At 40.4% G+C, this 21,934-nt stretch overlaps 1 protein-coding gene across 4 annotated transcripts in view; it reads right to left on the bottom strand.

Moving 5' to 3' along the window:
- The window catches only part of VCL (vinculin), a 52,734-nt gene that overhangs the window by 30,013 nt on the left and 787 nt on the right, over nt 1-21,934 (bottom strand). For all 4 annotated transcript variants that reach the window (XM_054070909.1, XM_009570738.2, XM_054070910.1 and 1 more), the window contains exon 2: nt 5,407-5,477. In XM_054070909.1, the coding sequence (XP_053926884.1) occupies nt 5,407-5,477 (71 nt within the window). The remainder of the gene's footprint in view (nt 1-5,406; nt 5,478-21,934) is intronic.

Below are 21,934 nucleotides of genomic sequence, written 5' to 3'. Positions count from 1 at the left end.
CTTGCAGGTTAGTTTCTTGTGGATTTGACTTGAGAAAATGCTGGATTTGTTTTTAACTTTACCACTTAAAGCACCACAAGCAAACTCATCTTTCTACATCTTTACAGTTTAAAAAGCAAGATTATTTCATGTATTTATTTTAACAAGAAAATAACCAGCAACCACAAAACAGTTACTCAGAAGTGACGCAATCTTCCAACGAAGGGAGTGTTTGAAGTATCCCAGGTACAGCAGTCAACATAAAGCCATTAACGAGAGGTCTCAACACAGCAAAACACCTTTCATTGTTAATGACAAGGGCAGGGGACAAAATTATTCTCTTAGGACTTCACAATCAAAGTAATTGTTAACCTTCATCAGCCCCGTATTTGCATTGTCATTCCAGAAGCAACTGCTATTAATAAATACTAAATAACTCCACATTAAGACAAAGAACACAGAAAACCCTGTGCCCTGCTCACTGAAGCTGTAGTGCAGCTCTTCAGAGCCTGTTAACACTCCTGACAGAAACAGCATTTTAAACAGCCCCAAGATGCAGTGATAAGGTATGAATTTCGAATGCAGCTTGCAACTCCACACTTAAACAGAAATGAGGTTCTGCAAATTATTCGCAAGTATATCATTACAATAAGACAGAAGGTACTACAATAAGCAGCTGCAGACAGAAATTAGGTTCCATTACACCATTTAATACAAACTTTTTAAAATATGAAGAACTGGAACACTGAAAAGTTTGAGTTTGTTCTCTTGTTGTAATTACTTGATGACAGCTTAGAGAAATACAAAGTTCAGACTTCACTTCTGTGTCAGCTACGCTACTCACAACTGCAGTTACCGACTATACTGACTGTTACTTTCCTCCATTCTCTCCCGTTTCTTTGATTGAAGCGTAAGTGCAGTTTGATACAGAGGCTCTACGTGAGTGCCATGCACTCATTCAAGTTAGGTGAGGTTCCAACAAACCCTTTTATTACAGCAACAGTGCTTCTTATCACAACTGTTTCATGCCTGTTACATTTCATGCTTGTAGCCCATTTCCTACTGACCACCTGCGCACAGTTTTATTTTACTTCCAGTTAAATACTCTGGGAAGGTTAAATAGTTGTTCAATTTCCACTCCATGTTCCTTGTTAACACAAATGGCAAAACTTAATGGTTGCATCAAGATTTAACCATACTAGAAATAAGACACTTATTAGAGGAAAACATACTTCATTCAGAAAGTGAAGTTTTCTTCTAATGGCTCCCTAGAGTAGATGGAGTTGGGCCAGCCGACCTTACCCTAACCTGCTCTCTAGTGAGGCATCTGCTCAGTACATCAGACGTGGGAACTCATAACTGAGTAAGAAAACCCAGGAGGACTTCACAGCAGAAAGTGGGAATGGTCTGCTCATTACCATGCAATGTACCCAGTTGTATTATCAAAGTCAACTGACTTGACTAAATTAGATTTCCACACTTGCTTCTCAAATTTATTCTTTCTGACTCTGCCAAGAAAGGGATTAAACAAATCAACTCTTCAGCCACCTCAGAAATACTTCATTTCCTGCAGTTCAATTTCATGGTCATTTGTTTAATACTAATAATAGCTCAAGGCTGGCTTTTTCATTTGTCAAGAAAGGAATTAATGTAAATGTGTATGACAACAGAAGACACCATAATTAACAAAAATAAAGCTTCTTAAGATCCAAAGTCTTCTTTAACACTTTTTAGTGTAGAACCTCCAAAAGGTAAACTTGCGTTTTACTTGTACAATGTCTGTCTTGTATAAACTTCCCAATGCTTTTGTAAGACTCCAGGAGCATGCACTACATACAAAAAAGCAGACTGGCATTTAAAACATCAGTCACCCTCCTGTAAAGCACACATGCTGGGGAATAAAAGATTAGAATTTTTGGGGAAAACGTAATTCAAATAATTTAAACAAAATCAACTTAAAACCCACTAAAAATACTCACTGCTATGATCTTCTTGTTCCATCACAAGAACCAAACACATTCAAAAGTTCTGAGTGGAAGTTCATTGCTATGGAGAATTTTCTATTCTCTGTATTATATTACAACCTAAAACCCCTTCAGCTTTATTAAAAAAACCCCCATACATTAATTTTTGAGACATGATTACAACGAAGTTGTATTAACACCAGCCAGATTCTTTGTGGAGAAGACACAGGTCTTATTTCCAATCATACTGCTTTTGGTAGCCAATCAGCTTCGCTCCTGCTATTGTCTTTATGAAATATGAGGACAAAAGTTTTGCTTTATGCTGAACCATCATTTTAGAGTTTAGGGTTGACCTCTGCTTTTCCCGGAGAAGCCTGCCCAAAAATGCCAGACAATGCCCTTGGTGTTTGAATAACCCTTGGTTCCATTTCTAATTACTTGTTGCAGTCAGTAAACTCACTACTCTGGAAACTTGCAGTTCTAGAAATAGAAATTAAAAAGTAAATATTTTTATATTAAAACTAATTTGTTAATGCAGTTACCAAAAATGCAGCTCCAGCCTGCCTACCAAAACAGCTTCAACACTGAACAGCAGTACTGCTTGATTTGTTAAATGAGTTTGCATGTGCAAGCGAAACACAGAGAAATTTCTATTCTCAGCGTAAGCAAATCAGGTGTCTCTCTGTTCTTTACCTAGAGATTACAGCTTGTTCCTTCTGTACCACAGAAGTATAACAAGCAATATGAACACATTGAAAAACATCTGATGTAAATTATATGCATTACTCACACTCCCTGATGATTAAGACAATTAAGATAAAGCCAGCATTGTTTAATTCCAGGTCAATAGTTCCAATGTGGTTTGTGTCAGTAGCAAGCAAAGGGATGCATGATAGCTTCCCCGGCAGCCAACAAATTATTTTGCTGCACATCCCACTCCCACTCAAAAATTTTACAGATTACCATCACATAGATTCATTCTGAACCCTCAATGCCAGGCTCAGGCAAGCCAACACCTAAGTCTCTGAAAAGAATAAGCAGATCATCTCCCCTCATCCTCCAAGAGTTTCCCTCAGGACTGAGAGTCTTTTTGGATGGAGAAACTAAGGACAGGGAACACAGTGCTAGTGCATGCGCACTGCTGCTTATCCCATCATCTGTGTGCCAGTCCAAGTGCTGCTGGTGCATTTCCTCAGAGAGGAATGCCAGTTTCTGAGCTAACACTTCAGAAACAAAACTCCATCCTTCTCAGGAAAGGAAAAGCCAACCTTCACCTGTGTCATTTTCTGCATCCAAATTCTGCTCTGAAGGCAGGAACAGGTACGAGTCACTTGTCCCTACTCCACAAGTATCAGTGACAATACACTCCATGGTATTAACAAGAAACTAGTAATGTAACCTGGTCCATTTTTATATAAACCCCAGACTAACAAAAAGAAACCCCCAAAAATGCAAGGAATTGTCACACCTACAGGCCATTGAAAAGTCTTCATTCTTGTAACCGCACCTAGGACAGTCAGTATGTGCTATGTGAAGTAGGTTTCATTACTGTGACAGACAGCTTTGTTTCCCATTTTTCATTATATCACAACTCAAGCAGTAATGAATTCCTGCAGAAAAAGTTCTTGTACCCAGTATAAAGTGGAACTATTTAGCAGTGTTCGTATTACATTTCTACAGTAACTTAACCCCTTCATTCTCCACAATCTGCTAAGTCTTGATCAAAGGCTGGCTGCAGTGTAGCAATTAAATTCTCTTCTTCTTAATCCTTTACTTGTATAGATGAACTACAAGCTGGAAATGAACCAAGAACTCTAGACACCCTAGAAAAGGAGCAAAAGCAAAATTACGTTTGTATATAACTCGGGAGGAAGCAAGAAAATAGTTTTGCTCTTGTTTCAATACATAAATACTGCCCTCAAATAATCAGCCCATACACCCAAGCAAGATCCCACATCAAGAACGCAGCATAACTAATAGTACAGCGGGTTGTATCAAAGGCTCATTTAGCTCAGTATCCTGTCTCCAAAAGCAGCTGCAAGTAGATGCCTGAGGAAGGTTAAGAACAGGATATGCATTTATCATACTTCCTCTGGGCGCTCTCCCATCCTCCAACTACTTTCAGTTCTTAGGACTTCCTGCAGTTTGTCTGTTTGATAACCCACAATGGGTTCCTCCAAGTTCTTCTCTTCTAACATCCAAACCTAGATAAAGAATTTGAACGGTGCACGACTTGCTATGCAAAGCAGCTCTCCCTGTTGTTTGCTTATAAACTGTTAGCTTAAAGCAATGCCCCTGTCGAGTTCTCACACAAGAAGGGCAAGTTTCCATCTCCTCCATGCAACTCACATTCTTAGACCTCTGTCAGGGCCCCAATTCCCTCTGTCGCCTTTTCCAGGCTTAAGAGTTCCAGCCTACATAGTTTTGCCTTAGACTGGAGCAACTCCATCCCTTCGATTATTGAATCATAGAATCATTTGGTTGGAACAGACCTTAGAGATCATCAACCAACTGTACCTGTCCACTACTAAACCATATCCTCGAGCACCTTGTCTGCGCATCTTCGTGCTCAAAGTCCTTCTATGGGCTTTTTCTAGTTCTACTACGGCCTCTCTCAAACTGAGAGAAGTCCATACAGAATTCAGGTGTGAGAGAAAATGTAGTGACATTTTGGTGTCTCATCCTTTGCTGATATACCTAACACTGTTTACTTTCTAACCACTTCTGAGTATATCCTCTCTGTTCTTCACGTTAGTACTTTCTTCGTTCCCTCAGTGCTTTCTTGATTTGACTACCTGCCCATGTTTAGGAATCCAGTGAAACAGTCAGGCATTCTGTACGCACTGGGCAACGCTAACAGAGAGGTCACACTGCATTCATCAGGTTGTAGGGCAAAGTCACTTCAGTGAAAGTTTGTCCATCAGCAGTAAGATCCCTGGCAATTCCACAACAAGAAGTGATCTATGATGGTTGGACTCTATGATCTAAGAGGTCTTTTCCAACCTAGTGAATTCTATGATTCTATGATTTTGAAAACTTAAGGCAGCAGAAGAAATCGGTTGTCCTTAACACACAGCCATAGCATTAAGTCTGTCAGTCACCATTTTTCAAATGCCTTGGATTTCCAGGCAGTTCTGTCATGCATCAGCTGCCTGTAGCAATAAACTCACACTTTTCCACCTACTCAATCCATAGAAAATATTGAGAGCACCACATTCTCTCTGGCACTGTTAGGCAAAACTACAACGCACATAGGTGAGTACCATTGTTACTCTGAATTTTTCTTTATTTTTAAAGGAAAAAAAAAACCCAAAAAGGTCATTTCCAATGAAGGTCAGCTTCAAGAACTATTCAAACATAAGAGTATTTTCTACTCTGCACAGCAGAAATGAATAACAATGATCTATCGTTGGAACAGGTTGCCTGTATTGACAGTGTAAGAGTTGCAATAAAATGAGTTTACTTGATAAACGCTGGTGGCATATCCCTCTTCAAGATCTGGTCTTCAGTTGTCTGCACAGTCTCTTTCCCAACCTGCGGGAGAAAAAAGACATACATAAGATTCAGCTTTCACTATAAAGTCTAGATTGAAACAAACATCAAAATAACAACAAAGAAAATGGATTTGTACTAATGATAATTCTTTTCACTAGGATTCCTGTGGCTCTTTTTTGAGACCACTACATACTCTGGTTAGTCTAATGCTTTATAAATCACAAATACCTTCCTGCCAACATCTCTACTAAATGAACAGGGGCAGAGGGAGATAGCACTTTTCTCTCTTTCCACTCTCCATAGAAACAATACCACTAACCACTTAAGCTACTTCTGTTGGCTGCACTTAGCTGTAAAAAAGAGTAACCACTGTGAACTCTGTGGGCTTCCCTCCTACAAGTCAGAAATCAAGTTCAAAGTTTAAAAAAAAAAAAACAAACCCATGTCACTACCCAACCCAGTCTAATAGAAAAATGTAGTTAATTACTGAGAATCCACTCCACATCCACACCATCCTTTAGGCAACAATAATTATGCAGAAGCTAATAAAGGCAGAGATAGAGCAAGACTGGGAGTTTTCTATACACTGGCTCTTGTATTACACAATAGAAGTCTTTATAATTGGTAGCTGGCTCTCCCGACTGTGAGATCACCAACTTGACAAAATATTTCCAGCTCCTTTTGTTCACTGTATTTTCCAGCTGAATAAGCTATTCACAACAGCATCACAAAGCAGGAGGTCTTTAATCCAGACACTAGCTTGTGTTAAGAGCTGCCAGGCCTGCTCAAGCTGGACAAGATCGCCCTGAAAATCCCCGATCAGCTGGTGTTTAAAGATGTGCTGGGGTTTCATAGAAGTTGGAGTGTGCCCATATGCACAGCACTTGCCAGTTCTAATGCTCTACAGCCTTCCAGAAGCACCACTGCCTTGCAAATTTATGCCACTTGCCAAAACCTGTCTCCCTAGTCTGGTCCTCTACAGAAGAGCATTGCCCTAGCCTTTTCTTTGGTTCAAACAGCCTATTTGGGTCCTCAGTATGTTAGTACTAGACTAACAAGTAGTCACATAGACATTTATAAGTAAGCGAAGGAAAGAGCATAGACAACATGAACTATATTCAAGTTTTAAGACAGGTTCTCTGTTCTGCTTGCTGTGGGCTCACCCACAGCCACACTCCCTCCTGGGGCACAGCACTACAGTGTTGCTTTGACTACTACACTCCACAGCAATGCCACCAGAGCACCATTTCAGGTGTAGCTTGTGCCCCAGTTCTTGGGATAACATTACATGACCCACAAGACTGTGCTTGCTTCGCTCCAGCTGAAGCCTATTCTTCACACTTCAGATTTGCACACACACACAATAAAAATGACACAAGACTAATTCACATAGATGTTGGATTAGGCATTGTTCAGACAAAAGGCTGTCACCAGAAGAAAAAGAGTAATACTTTATTTCCAAAGTACTGCTGAGAGGAAGTCTCTTGCCTTCAAGATTTATTTCTCTTGCAGCTGTACCAATCTGCAGATAGTTCAGTACATTTAAGAGTATTTCAGAGCATATCCAGTCTTTAAAGAATGCATGATTAAAGTTTACAACAGGAATATTCAATTTGAAGGTCATTCTAACAATCATCATTGCTATTTTATACTGATCAGGCAATCGAGAACAACCAAGAAATAACTTCTGCTCAAGTTACAATACACTGCACTAGATACAAGGTTGGTTTTTTTTTTATTAGAAAACACAAAAAGCATTTCCTCTTTCTGCTGAAAATCAGAAGTCTCTTCTATATAAGGATGTGTCTAGGTTCACTACTCAAAGCATTATCAGCTAATTATAGGCAGATACATGCACACTTTGTATATATGGATTTTCTTTGCTATGGCTAGCTAGGATCTTCAGTCTTCAACTGAAAATAACATCTAAGATGCGAGTCAGTTCCCATCTTCCTTTTTTTTGTGCAGAGTTTTAACTTCAAAACCTTCCTGAAATAGTCTTTGTTCTGAGCTCCGAAGACATTTCTCTTCCAAGTCCACACCAAAGCAGAAATGCTCATTCCTCAGATATCCTCAGCACTAAAGAGCACAGGACAAGATTTCAGGCAGTTCCCCTCAATTAAAAAAGTTCCCCTCCCTCTCTAGCAGGGCTTTTTAACCTTATTTTAAGCACCAACACGGCACATACTCAATCGGTTTAAATAAAAGACCTGGGGGTTCAAAGTAAATCATTTCATATTTACATAGCTATTAAATTAACCTTTCCAGAAGTTGCTCTTTTTGTTTATAGCCTGGGTACCGAGATGGCACATAAAGAACAAATGTGCTCAGCAGACCTTTTAACATAGGCTCAAAACATGAAGCCACATTCATGACTAAGAATACACAAGCCCAAATGAGGTTTGTGGGTTTTCTTTTTTAGCTTTGTGGTTAAAGGTATTTTTTGTTGGTTTATTACTTTTTGTTTTAGTAAGATCCTGTTTCTTCAGATTGAAATTTACAGAGGCTAAGTGATTTTCTGACACCCCGCAGTGGCATAGAAGATAGAGATTCACTCAACTCCACCTTTCTCCATGCTTCAACACCAAGGGAATCAAGATTATTCCCTCACTCCAAAGATCCAAGATCTACACATTCCCATTTCAGACAGAAGGCTTGTTGAGCTTCAAGCTAATGGAGAACAATAATCTAGGAAGACTATTTTATTCCTACGCAACAGAATATATGTGGAAAAAATTCCCACTTGGGTTTGATACCTCCTGAGATAAGTTTTCCATAACTAACTGAGAATCAGTCTCCATGGAACATAAGTTTCTACTTTTAAGTAATACTGAAGTGGTCATTAGTTACAGTTCGAAAGAAACTGTACTGGTCAATATCTTAAAGAGACTCCAACTTCTTTAACACTGCACCTGCCAAGAGCAAGGGGAGCTTGCAAGCAGAACTTGGACAACTTCTACCCATCCATATTCATTTCCATACTCCTTGGGAGACAAGAGGCAAACCAGCTGAATCGAGATAAACAATGAGCTACTTCTCTGCTAGTTAACAACAGTGAACAAGAAGCAGGCAAGCCCAGAAAGTTAAACAAAGTGGGGCACTCAGAAGTCAGAGGGCATAGATGGCCACTGAAAAGCCTTCTAAGAATGCATCTCGGAGAACTGGGAGGAGATTGAGATTTCCTGCTGCTTTTTGACTTTTAATGTTGCTTGTAGATCTCATGCTCTACCACGGATTAGAAGATCGGTATGCTTTAGGCTTCCTGCTGGGGAGAACTTTTTCCATGGAAAAGCAAGAACAAAACTTTCTGATTAGGATGAGGTTTTTCATTATAGCCAGTTTTGCAGCATTTGTCACATCTGCTTCTATGGCAGGAAAGACAAGATTATAGCACCCCACAAGGTCCCCTTCCCACCTTCCTAGCCTGGATGAGGAGAGGAAAGAGTTTCAGCTTTGTGAGTCTCTAGGTCTGTTTAAACAAAGACACCATAAACACCCAGTAATATCCAGTTCTCAACCTCTAGAAGGCTTAGAGTACAAGCAATGTATCATACAGAATAAAACACAGATGCCTCAAATGAGAGTCCAAATTGATTGTTGGGGGGGGCAGGGCACAGGGGGAAGGGCATGTGTGCATTTATTTGTGGTTTGTCTTTTTTTGTAAACAGATTCCTCTGAATGCCTGCATTGACAATAGCAATTTGACAACTTGCCAAACGCTGGAAATGCAATTTTCATTGCAGCTTATACTATTTCCCCAGTTACAAAGGCAAATGACCTTATAAGAATTAGTTCTTGCAGTGTTCCAGGGGCTAATTTAAAACATCTGTCATATTATCAAGGAGCCTAAAAATATTCCGATATTATCCTCCAGTGAGCACAGACAGCCCTCACCATAACACTAGCAGAGCCTAATGTTTCTCCCAAGGAATAAGCTGTGGTATGAGTTTTGCTTGACAAGTCAGAGTACCATGCACAGCAACATAGCTCATTTGCTGCAAAAGTAACTACCATAAGGCATCTTGCATTAGATTACAGTTGCTGGTACAAGCATTCATCACGCTTTGCAGGCTTCCAGAAAGAGTGACATGACAGTGGGCACGTTAAATCTCACATCAGAACTGTTGTGCATCAGTGCAGTTGGAAGAAGTTCTCTGCATTTCTTTTCCAATTTTTTTGTATGCCAGCTTTGAAAAAAGAAACCGAAGCATTTGCTACAAGTCTGCAATGACAGCAGTTTCTACACTGCATGTCCATGTCCAGAATCCACCTTAAACCAGAGCTGCCAGTCCTTTCCCCATAACCCTGCACTTTAAGAAAGCAAAACTGGCCTGAATTTCAAGACTATGAACATTTCATTAAGTGGAGCTAGAAGCAAGACCAAGTCACACCAAATTCACACCTATTTCTTGCTGGTGTCGATGTATCAGTCCAGACTGAAAAACACAATGTGGGCAGAGAGAATTAAGTTTTCTTTAAAGCATTTTGAATCCAAGTTTGATAAAGGGCATCCTACTTATATATGACAATAAGGAAAACAATGACAGAAGGAAATGGTATTCCCTTTGTGTCTTATCTCTTTCATAAAGCTCATCCCTCCCAACAAGGCTTGTCCACTGATGGCCTAGAAAACAAATCCTTCATCTCAAACAGATTTCGGGGACAGTTTGTCTCAGCTGGTTCAAAGAAATGGCAAGGGCTCAATAGCTACTTGACAATTCTTCAGTTTTCCCTTTGGGAAATCAGCCATTGGAATGAAATTAGACAGCTTCGGGGAAGGAGCTCTGGCAGCAAGAGAGGCAAACAGGACTTAGTTGTTCACATGAATTTTTGTCTGTCACAGTATTTTGATTTCAATTCATGTTCTGTTTTTACTTACTGCATCAACAGATGCAGTTGTTGGTCTTTCAAGCTATTTTGCTCAGCTCCTTCTAATATATCCAGCTGCTGGAGCGACTGCTGTTTCACCATGCCCTGACCATGAGCTACCATAGTCTATGTGGTAAACCTTAGTAATGCAGAACCTACACACACCCTGGTAGAGCTGCAAGGCATAATGCTTTGCCAGATGCAAGTTGAATAGCTTCAGGGTACATCATGAAATTTCTTGGTCAACCCGAATTTCACAAGTTACTCACAAGTTATCAGACAACATGAACAGCTTAAAGTAAAGAAAGAACTTCCTGCACACTGAACAGAAGAGACAAGCAGTGTTGAAGTGCTTTCAGAAAGGTGTAAGAGAACAGGTATACACAACCTAATCCTCTACCTTCAGCAAGAATGAAGAGAGTCCATTATAACAAGGTCCAATAATACCTTTTTTTTTAAACAAAACTCTCTTCTTCCTTCAAAAGCTCTGTTGAAAGCATTTGACAGCAGATTTCCAATTTGTTCATCACTCTCACATCTTGCTTTGAATTATAATTGGGATCGATATGTCACTTGCAATTAGCAAGTTCAACACTTTTAAGAAGCCTTAAGTTTTTCTACTTATCTGTAGGGGAATAGTCCAATGTAATTAGAGACTGAAAAAGAAGTTCAAAGAAATAAGCAGCTGAATTCTCTTCCTGCTTCCAGCTTACACCAAACAATGTACATTGCCAGTGGCAGTCAATAGGAGCACTTGTCTTCCAAAGCAGGCGTGAACCTAAAGAGACTGCTGAATCAGAGATGATCTGCTCTGCCTTTCAGCTCTATGAAGGCTGTACACAGGCTCCTGGTTTTCTCATGATTACCCTGGAGACTGCATTCCAGGCATGGCAGGGTACGATTTCAAAGTCATCTGGCAATAAGTCGTGTAAATTAGAACACTCCAGTCATCTGGTCCCTAATCACAGCAAACTGACCTACCTGTCTACACCGGCAATTAAGACAAATTCAGTTGGCTTGAGGGCAAGGAAATCCTGCTGTCCAAGTAAAACACAACTGAAATGAGAACCATATGGAAACCAGAAAGTGACATCATTTGGGTACCAAAAGCCTATTCATGCTGCTATTGTCCAATCCTGTTACCAGTACCCAGCTGAGGCTTGGATGGTTCGGCTAATTACAGGATGTGCAGCTTAACTTAAAGGAAACAAGCACATACTGATTATGTGAGGATTCACAGAACTATTAGAACTAAGCGTTGCTTCTTCTAAACCAGTACTTCCAAGTTAAAACTACTTTAAGACATTATAGCTCCTCTTCAGTCAAACAAGCCAGCTCTGACCTTTCAGCACACACAAAACTAACCTGAAAAAAATCATACAAAGCAACTATCCTCTACAAACACAGCCATGAATCCCAGCTAGCTACTGTCACCTTGCAAGGAAGTCCAAGGAAAGTGTCTCATATCAAAACATCTTCCAGTCCATTCCCCTGTACCTAGACCTGTGAATCACCACTAAATTTCACAGCACCCCTTAATAAATTCTGCAGCAGATTCATATACAGGTTAGTACAGCACTAAAAGAGAACATGTAATAGAGCTAAATTTTCTCCTTATTCAAATGTCTGCTTGAAACATAAGCAGCCAGACACCATGATGCTGCTTGTAGGTTTGCATCATCTTTGACACTTTGCTAATACCTGCATGTTGGAGAGAATTTTGGTTGTTGAAGATCCCATGCGCCCAACCTTCCAACTGCCCCCAGTAACTGGAAGGCTGAAGAAACTGGGAGAATCAAGTGGTGAGTCAAGGAGAAGCGTCTAGAAAGTCTACTTAAGATTAAGGCTTTTTGGCTGTTAGAGCAATAAAAAGCCTCACCATAGGAAGCTCATAGATCACATCAGGTGAAACAGATTTCTTTCCAGATAGAAACAAATTCCCACAGGTCACTGCTCCAATACAAATACTGTACTGCACAATCTGGAAACCAAACCAAGCTGTCACTTCACATTGGTAGTAGCAGTTTCTCCCCAGGCTGTTTCTTCCTTCAGAGTGACAAACTAAATTGGGAGTGGTCTCTATAACTGTATTATTTAATTGGTGTTTCACTTTACCACTTGTTGACATGGAAAGACTCGAGCTAAAAATGAGAAGACAAAAATGTAATCTCTCTTCTTAAGTTACAGATGCAGAACAGTTTCTTCCTCTCAAGATTAAGATGTCTAAATTGGGTACAAGATAGCTGTCCACTATAAAAGACTTAAATTCACTTAGATATTTAGTCAACTACAAAATCTGAAATTACTTTTCCAATTTACTTTTTTTAAATTACTTTAAAAAAAACCACAAACCACTGCTAATTTGCCATGAACAGAATCTCACAGCAGTCACTTCTTGGCATAAACCCTTACACAGTCACTATTTCCTCACCAGCAAGACAGCTACTAATACCTTATTTCAGAGTGATTATCCACCTTCTGTAGCACACCAGACAATTAGTCTTTCACAAGAGTCTCATTTTACTTGATTAACAGTTAATTCAAATGTACCATAAGTTAACTACTTAAATCATTACTCACATGCTAAATGTGATGTTTTAATTAGCTACAACAACACCCAGTTATATGAAACAGAAAAAGAACAGCCCAGAAACCATGGGCTGTTTTCCAAGGGACAGTGCTCATCTACAGACCCATTAAAAATCTGAGTGTGTCAGACACTTGATATTATGATTATTTTCCATTTTGATTGCTGGAGGTCTGCAAGGAGATCAGCTGCATGCAGGGAAGTCTGCTCTTTGCAAGAGAAATGCAAGACAGCTATATAGGAATATGCCACAAAGGCTAAGCAACAAGTCTTTGTAGCAGAGTCCAAGTCCCTAGTGTTCACCACCCTGAGTCACTGGAGAACAGGTCAGAAGCCCCGATCGCCCCAACCCCCCTTCAACTGCCAAAGAAAAATTGTCATGCCAGACATTAGCTTGCCTTTGACAGATAAACCACTTCATATTCTATAGCTCTGAACTACAATAATCACCAAGGCCAAGCTGGGAAGATAAAAATAAAATCAGATTAAGAGAGAAGCGCATTCCTTCCTGCTGCATGGGGTGGGCTGGGCTGACAGCTTGAGTGCCAGAAGAGTCTCCTCAGAGAGCTGAGGAATGTAGGTTCTCTCCAGAAGTAACTTCAGAAAAAGAAAAGAAATGCTATGCTAGTTACCCTTATTTCAGAGAAAGGCTGAACCCAAGCTGAAACACGACTAAGATTGCCACTCTTCCTGCCCCCCGGTTTTTGGAGAAGAGTTCCCTTTTCTTAGTGTGACAAAGAATCAAGCAGCATTTCTTCAGCTGCTACAATTAAGGCAGTTGTTTGGCAGTTACCAGTCCTTCACAATCCAATTTTTTTTTGTCACTCTATCAGGGCAAGCTAAATAAAAAGCAACCTTTTCACTACTACTCTGGAGTTCACGAGAAACCTCCATTTGTTTCTCTTATTCAGCAGAACTATTATACTGTGAAAGCTGCAAAGACAGCTAGGCTTGTGAAAGAGGTTTTTGGTGTAGTCCCAAACACTGGTCACTTTACTCCTTCTCTCACCTAAAACCTCCTAAAACTCATGCAGTAATTTACCAGAGTGTTTACACTTAAGACATTTTCTTTTAAGTATTTAGTGACTTTGTGACTTTTTTTTAAGCAAATCAGCTCTTGAAGATCTCCCTAGAGGATATTTGGACACATGTTTGCACACTCAGAGGCTAAAATGGGAAACATCTTGAGACCAATCTTGAGCAAAGTCAAAACTAAGACTTTAAAAGCAAGCAGACACAAAGAAAGTCACCATGCCAGTAACTTCTGAATGGGTACTTGAAGCATTTTTTTATAATGATAATCCTGAAGATAAATCTTTAGTACATCACACACTTCAGCATTAATCACCTCTCCTAGGCAAGTTTAGATGACTCCGTGGAGGAGTTAGGCACTGACAAGGTTTCCAGAGAGTTTAAGGAGGAAGGTTGAACACACCAGCTTGCACACAGCTAAATCTTAGCACTAATTTTTTCATTCAATTATGTACTGCTACATCCCATTCTGGGATTGGCAGTTTAGCAGCCATTGCTTATACACAGATGTTTTACTCAAAAGAGTAACAGAAAAAGAAGATCCAGCCTTTCTTTTATCATTCCATCTCCCCATGCAACAAGTCACCTTGTAACCACAGTGTCTTCTGAAATGCTCATAGCTGTAATAACCACTCATCTGTGGTGCATCTTCATACCTCAGCACAAGTTATTTCAGACTCCCATTACAGGATATTATTCAGAGTTAATTCTCTCTTGCCTGATGCCATAAAAATTAAAGAAGTTATACTATACATCACCATTAGTGTAGTGCACGCACTTAGAACAGTTATATAGTCATCAAGAAGGTACTTCACTCTTCAACTTCAATGACAATGCTTCCTAGTAAGAACTCTCTTGCTGTGCTTAAAGATAAATGCCACGAAGGTTATAATTTTGCAGGAATTAAGAACCATGACCACAGATGCATATTTTGTATCAAGAATTGTTTCTCAGCATTTAACTGAATAAGTGACAGAATGGAACATGCCACTGAAGGAAAAAGAAAAAGAATCACATTGCAACACTCATTAAGGTCTAGTTTGCCAGTCTGAGTTGCTTTTCAGGGTGAGAAACAGTAGTAGAAGATTGATTTTAATAGCAGTAGATACTTTGTCTTCATATTTGAGATGAAGAAATACCAGTAAGACCAGTAAGACCCAGTAAAACAATACAGTCAGAAACAAAAGTTTAGGAGCAACACACACAAGCTGAACAACACAAGCAGAGATAAAAAGGTCCCTGCTGTATGTGAAGCCACTGCCAGAATCAAGCAGTACTGCAAGGACTGCTCTGTAAAAGTACTGCTTGATTCTCACCACCTCTCAAACATATGTTTAATCAAACCAAATTTCAAGTACATTGGGAAGAGAAACACCTGTAAAGTTACCCTGCTGCTGTCCTGCTACACATTTCTGAGCATAAAACATACTGAGCAGTGGTTCATATGGTTCATTGTTTTATTAAACTCCATAAAGGAATACCATGTCTACAGTCCAATACTACAATGAGGAGAAAAATCTTTTTCAAAGAGCAAAAATACCTATGCCCTAAGGTAGTCAGGAACAGGAAGAAATTGCTAAACATTAGTCCTTAATATGGATTTAATGACTCCTCCCTCACTGGTGTAATCACTTATGCAGCACAGAGCATATGTCAGCTTTTCCAGAACAGGAGTGACACACACCATATTGTGACCATATGGAACTTTAGTTCAACTGCCACTTTAAGGCTACCCATTCCACAACAACATTCAGTTGTTATGCTCCCAAAAGCAAGCTGTATGTAATTACTAATGGAAGCATTTACCAGCTCCATGCACATTTAAAGGAACAGAGAACAAAACATTTATTTTAAAGCTGATGGGAGAGACTGGAATAAACTAAGAACCAAACATAACAGAACAAAGACATTATTTCATTCAAATCAGAAACCGATTTTTCACTTATGTAAAGATAAACCCTATCAGATAAAAGCAAGAAAAGTTTATTAGGTGCTTCTGTTATTACAAAGTTGCTTTGTCTCAAGAATTATTAATCACTTCTCCCTGTCCCTCCCACGCACACATCCTAATGGGTTTTATTCAATTTCCCAGCACATATGGTCAGTTTCCACAATACAGTAAGCTATCCTTAAATAAATTGCAGCTACACTGAAGTAGAATATTCCATTTAAAAAAAAAGTTTAATTATTTAAAAACATTTCTCCTAGCACTGGATCATGTTTCCACTACAAAGACAAGGCCTAGAAACTTATAATCAAAAGACTAATTCTCTCAAGAGATAATTGGGACTTCTCTGATACTTCTATTCACTTATCACTATGTTGAAGTTCTGTAACACAAGCCATTTCTTTCAGCTTAAGGATATTCCAATACAATAAATTGGAGGCAAGGAGACACAGATCTATACATATCCCATGACAAGTTACAAACATCAAGAAAACAATTCAGACTAACTACAGCCCCTTGAGAGCCATCTTTCAGGCTATGTAGAGAATTCTGCACAGAAAAGCTTACATTTTCCTTTCTCCTTCATCCTCTTCCAAGAATCATAAATATTGCAGGCTATTTTTTCTCTCAAAGATTAGAAACACTAAGCTTTCCTCAGCAGCCCACTCTTCTCTGGTGTACCCTGGGATACAGGTAAGACAGCTACACCAGAAGAAAACTTAGGGATGAGACAAGCTGTTTTACTGTCCACTCTACACTACAGTTAGACCATTTCTTCTCAGTCTAGGTGTTGAGCCATGTATATGACTTCTGCTACTGCAATCACAAGGCTTTTCAAGGGAGCCTGCATTTTTCCCCAAATTCCTTTATATGAGTGATTTCCCAGTTCCTGGTTTGCAGGTGTTGGTAGGCAACTCACAGCTTGTCCAGAGAAAAGGCACAGCTCTTCCTGCATGGCCATGCAGCTGCAGTCAACTTCACTTGACAGAGGCACCAAGAACGTGCCAATTAACACCCATGATTACCATTTCTTCATCTGCTAGTATGAGAGAGGACAGCTGCCACCGTGGCACTAAACTTTCACAGCTGAAGTTTGTTGGTTTTTAATCTTTTTATCACTGCCAACCCTATACCAAGTGTTGGTATAGAGTTTCACCTGCTTTGTGAGCAATCTGGGCTGGTTCAGTTGTGCCTCTGTGGGATGGGCTTCAGCTGTGGCAGTTTAAGAGACTGACCTCAACTTCAGGAAGCAGCAGAAACCTCTTACACAAATGACTGCTTGACCCAGTGCTATAGGGTTGTGTTCTCAACTACAACCTCCAGGAGAGTTTGATCTCACTCTAGGCTGCGTTTATTTCCTTTCTAATGCAGTGCTTGACTCTGCTTTACCTCAAGGAAAGATCTGATGAGCCATGACCACAAGACAGGAAATTGATAAGCTCAGAGATCTTTGCTGATGACTTGCCTGACCTGCAAGCTGACCAACATGCAGAGAGATGTCAGTTCCATAAGGCTCCAAGTCTCATCAGGTGAAGAAAGGCATATCAAAGCATGCACTTTGTTCTTGCAAAGCATGCAAGAACACATTCTTGAATAATGCATTAGTTAATTTAATAGGGAGTAATGCAATGTAAAGGTAATATAACAGAAATCGGATGTATATAGACACTAACAATACAGATTCATATAGAAAAGATGACAGCCACTTAATTTGTACCTCAAGTCTTTCATTACTAGCAAGTCACCAGTGTCACTTTCCTCAGGTGGTTCAAGCTCAGTCAATGAAGTAGAGATAAACAGGGTAATGGTCAAGCACTTTGTCTCAGGTGAAGCACATCAGATCTTACAGAGCACCAACCTGGTTCAACAACCCAGCTCTAAAAATTCCACATATCTGCAAGTTGCCAATCCTGCCCCAGTATTTAAATTGCATGTACTTGAAGTCCCTTTTCAGGTTCCCCTCCATTATCTTAATTCTCATGCACAGAATTGCCTCCCTATCAGTCAAAGTCAGCAGCTTCACCCATGTCACCGCTAGCACTTGGCAGAGCGGCAGCGACTGCTCTGAAGCAACTCTGTCTGAAAGAGTGCAGAGAAGCAACAGGAGCAGGCTATGCCTTTACTAACAGAAAGACAAGAACACAGACAAGGCAGAGTGAATGGAGTTTAAGAGCAGAATTTGCTTTCTCTGCTTGGCACTAACATAACATTACTCTGAACATAAATCCCTGTATATTCATTACCATAAAGCAGAGTTCTTTCTCCATGAAATGAAGCTATTTTATAACACGTGTGTGATAGGTTTAAGTTAGCTGCATCATCATGAGTCACCTTTGATAAAAACCCCTCTTTTAAAAATAGGCTCCAAGTTGGACAAATATTTTATGAAAACAATTAAAAAAAAACCCTTATGGTTAAAACTTCTTCCCAGAGAGGTCTGAGCAGTTACAACTCTGAATTCCATTTCACTGCCCACTAAACTAACAATAGTTTTAGCAAGCTCCAAATAATTTCCTGCCTATTGGGCTTGACTATTTCCCCCCAACTAATTTTTTTGTCAGTGTTATATCTTTAGACACAAAAAAGTACCGAACCAAACCCCAACCCTCCCTTAGGAGACATGCATCCACTCCAAATATTGGCCAATAAAACACATTAAGATCTTCAGCTAAAAAAGGACTGATCTAGTACATTATTCATCTTGTTACATTAATCTGAATCTGTTATATTAATCTCCCTCAGATTCTGGCTCCAGCCAATGGTTATTTTTCTGCAAAAAAAATCATCTGCCACTTACCTTTAGGTGCAAAGTTTTTGCATGTGCAACGTCCGCCTTATCTTACAGTTAGGAAACTTCAAAATACTTCAAACAATAAGTATTGTTCTGCAAAAGCCACTCCCTAACAGGATATTCAAGACACAGTAGGATCAAACTGCCACATATTGGGAACTAATACAGAAGTGCTGAATACCAACTCTCTGGTATTTGCCAGGGAAACAGACCAACTTGTAAAGATTTTGGTATTCCAATAACTTCAACAATGACCTGGACTTTCTCTTACCTAGGATTACTTTATAATCAGGTTCTGACAAGGAAGCATCCTTATAGTAGGGTGTTGTTGGACATGCAAGCCTTGCACTATAGTAACTCACAGAACTTAAGGTGGCCTCAAGCAAGCCTAACATACAGCACATCCATTTCTGTCAGAAAACACAGAAATGTGTGCTAAAAGGCAACATGAAGGACAAGCTCTCATATCGAAGTCTGCAGTCCATATACCTAGGAGAAACTCCTTTTAACTCATCTAATAGTCTCAAATTTAGGCTGTCATATCTACCAGCCTCTGTTCCATCTTGAATGTAGTGTATCATGTTAACTCCATCTCAAGAACACCAACAAAATGAACTTAAGTTATTTCACATGGCTCCTCCTCGCAGCCATTTTCCCATTTCCCAGCCCATTTCCCAACACAGCACAGCTCCTAGGCCTTGCACAAGAACCAGGGTCAGCAATTACTTACAGATGCTAGAGTTACATGAATTAAATACTGTACCTCCCAAACTGTGGCGTCCTTACAGGAGGCTGGAGTGGCAGACAATGGAGCTGCTGTGTGTGACAAGTTAGTGCTGAGAAACTTCTCTGCTAAGTAGTACTTACCCTCATGCACGCTTTTGTGACATAACCATTTCAGGGAGAACCCTGAGCAGATAGCAAGCCACATGGAGAGCTAGCATCTACATTACTTTCTTGGTTGTACTGACAATGCAATCTGCTGTCGCCCATGAAGCCACCAGAAAGCTTGCAAGTAACCTGTCTGCACAAATACTGCTGTGAAACTGCAGTTTCACAAACCACCTTTACACATCAGAATGATGCACTGAAAGCAGAGTTTCAGAGAGGAAACAACTTCAATTCTGTGTTTTTCCTAACATAGGCAAAGCTGTATTCTACCAGATCAGGTCAACCTTCTTGGAGTAGCCACCTCAGATTACACCCCTACTTGCCCTTTGTGAATTATCACAAAAAAATAATTCAGTCTTCCCTTTTATCTAGCTAGCAGGCAAGAACAGAAAACCAGAGGCTTTGAAACCCATCCAAAATGAAAGAAGAGCTGACACTGGCAAGCTGCAGAAAGAAACTAATTCTGTTTCTGCATTTCTCTAATAAATGCTAGTTTATCAGATTAGGTTTCTTTTGAGAGTGGGAGCAAGGGACAAAACAGTCATACAACGCAGTGACACAGGCTAAGCCCAGAGAGGCAAAGCATTATTCTAATGTCTTCCTTTCATGGAAAAGTATTTCATACGCTCCAATTTCACACCCTTGCAGCCAATGTACCTATTACATCAGTTCATTGCTGCAGACTGACTGTTCCTCTTAAAAAGCAAGAGTTTCAGCTAAAGTCAACAAAAAGCACAAGTACTCCAGACAGTACGTCCTGTAAAATTCATAGAGTCACAGGGACCAGGAGTTATAGCTCCATCACAGTAAAATGCAAGGCCTCAAAGATGCAAGTGATTCAAACAGTAGCAAGCACTAGAGGCTGAAATCAGATAAACCTATGTACACTAATCATCTTGACAGGTTCTTATACCCACAAACCTCGTGATTTTAGTCCCTTTATAAAAAAATTAACAGTAACACAATATTTAAACTGTATGTAGCTATTTTATTTTAAGGTAAAGCCCGCTGCTGGCAAGGGATTTGCTTGCCATGAGTGATTTCAGAATTTGACAAGATTCAAAGCGAGTAAGTAAAATCTAGTATTCAGAAAGCACACAGCAGTGCTTTCTGTATCAAACAGACATTTCTGCCTTGCAACAGTTTGCTGCTCCATAAACACGCAGCTGAGCTATAAAAGTACTAATACAAACCTCTACTCCACTCTTGCGAAAACCCAGTAAGAGCCTCATGTCCAGTTCTGGAATCCCTAACATAAGAAGGATATGGAACAGTTACAATGTGTCCAGAGGAGGCCACAGAGATTATCTGACTGATGGAGCACCTCCCGTATGAGTACAGGCTAAGAGACTTGGCATTGTTTAGCTTAGAGAAGAAAAGGCTCCAGAGAGACCTTGAAGCAGCCTTCAGTACCTGGAGGGGGCTATAGGAAAGCTGAGGAGAGACTTTTCACAAGGCCATGGAGTGACAGGGTGAGGACAAATGGCTTTAAATTTAAAGGGTGAAGGTTTAGATTGGATTTAAGGAAGAAATTCTTCACAATGAGAGTGGTGAGACACTGGCCCAGGCTGCCCAGAGCAGTCGTGGATGTCCCACCCCTGAGGGTGTTCAAGGCCAGGCTGGATGGGGCCTTGAGCACCCTGATCCAGTGGGAAGTGTCCCTGCCCATGGCAGGGGATGGAACTGGATGGGCTTTTTCCAAGCCAAACCATTCCATGATTCTATGAACTAAAGCATTTCAAATGTATTAGTCATTCACAGTTCTCAGAGTAAAGAGTCCATATAGCAAACACTCAGATCTTAAAGAGACACACTATGTACAGCTGCTTTCAAGGAGTCAAGAGACACCAGCTGATTTTCAGCCACATTTAGCTTCCCAGAAACAGAGTAACTCGCACTCGAGGTTCTCTAACAACCCGACTACAAATTCCAGCTACAAACTTCACCCAGAACCACAGCTCTGTACCCCTTCTCCTGCACCGACAGCAAGCTGCCAGCTTTCACCAACATAAAAATCAAATCCAAACGCCTGGGAGGATTTTTTTTAGGATAGGATTACACCAAGCATTTTGCCTTTTTCAGCACATACACTTAAAATAGGAGTTTCCAAGACAGCAGAAAGCCACAGAGCATATGGGAGACATCTGTGAGCCGTTCCGGGGCGCACCCCGCACCGAGGGGGACACAGACCGAGAGGAGGTTCCCCCTCGGGTGAGGAAGGGTCGGGTTCACCCGGTGAAGAGAACACAAGGTGAAGAGCTCGCTGCTCCTCCGGACACTTCGGCACGGGGCGGGAACGGCTTCTACGCAGGAGCCGCCGAGGTCCAGCTTCAACCCTTCCTGGCCATTCCCCCTCGTCCTATCACTCCAGGCCCTTG

The sequence above is a fragment of the Cuculus canorus genome, chromosome 7, assembly GCF_017976375.1.
Source record: "Cuculus canorus isolate bCucCan1 chromosome 7, bCucCan1.pri, whole genome shotgun sequence".
Classification (NCBI taxonomy): domain Eukaryota; kingdom Metazoa; phylum Chordata; class Aves; order Cuculiformes; family Cuculidae; genus Cuculus; species Cuculus canorus.
This window is presented reverse-complemented; position numbering and strand designations above follow the sequence as displayed.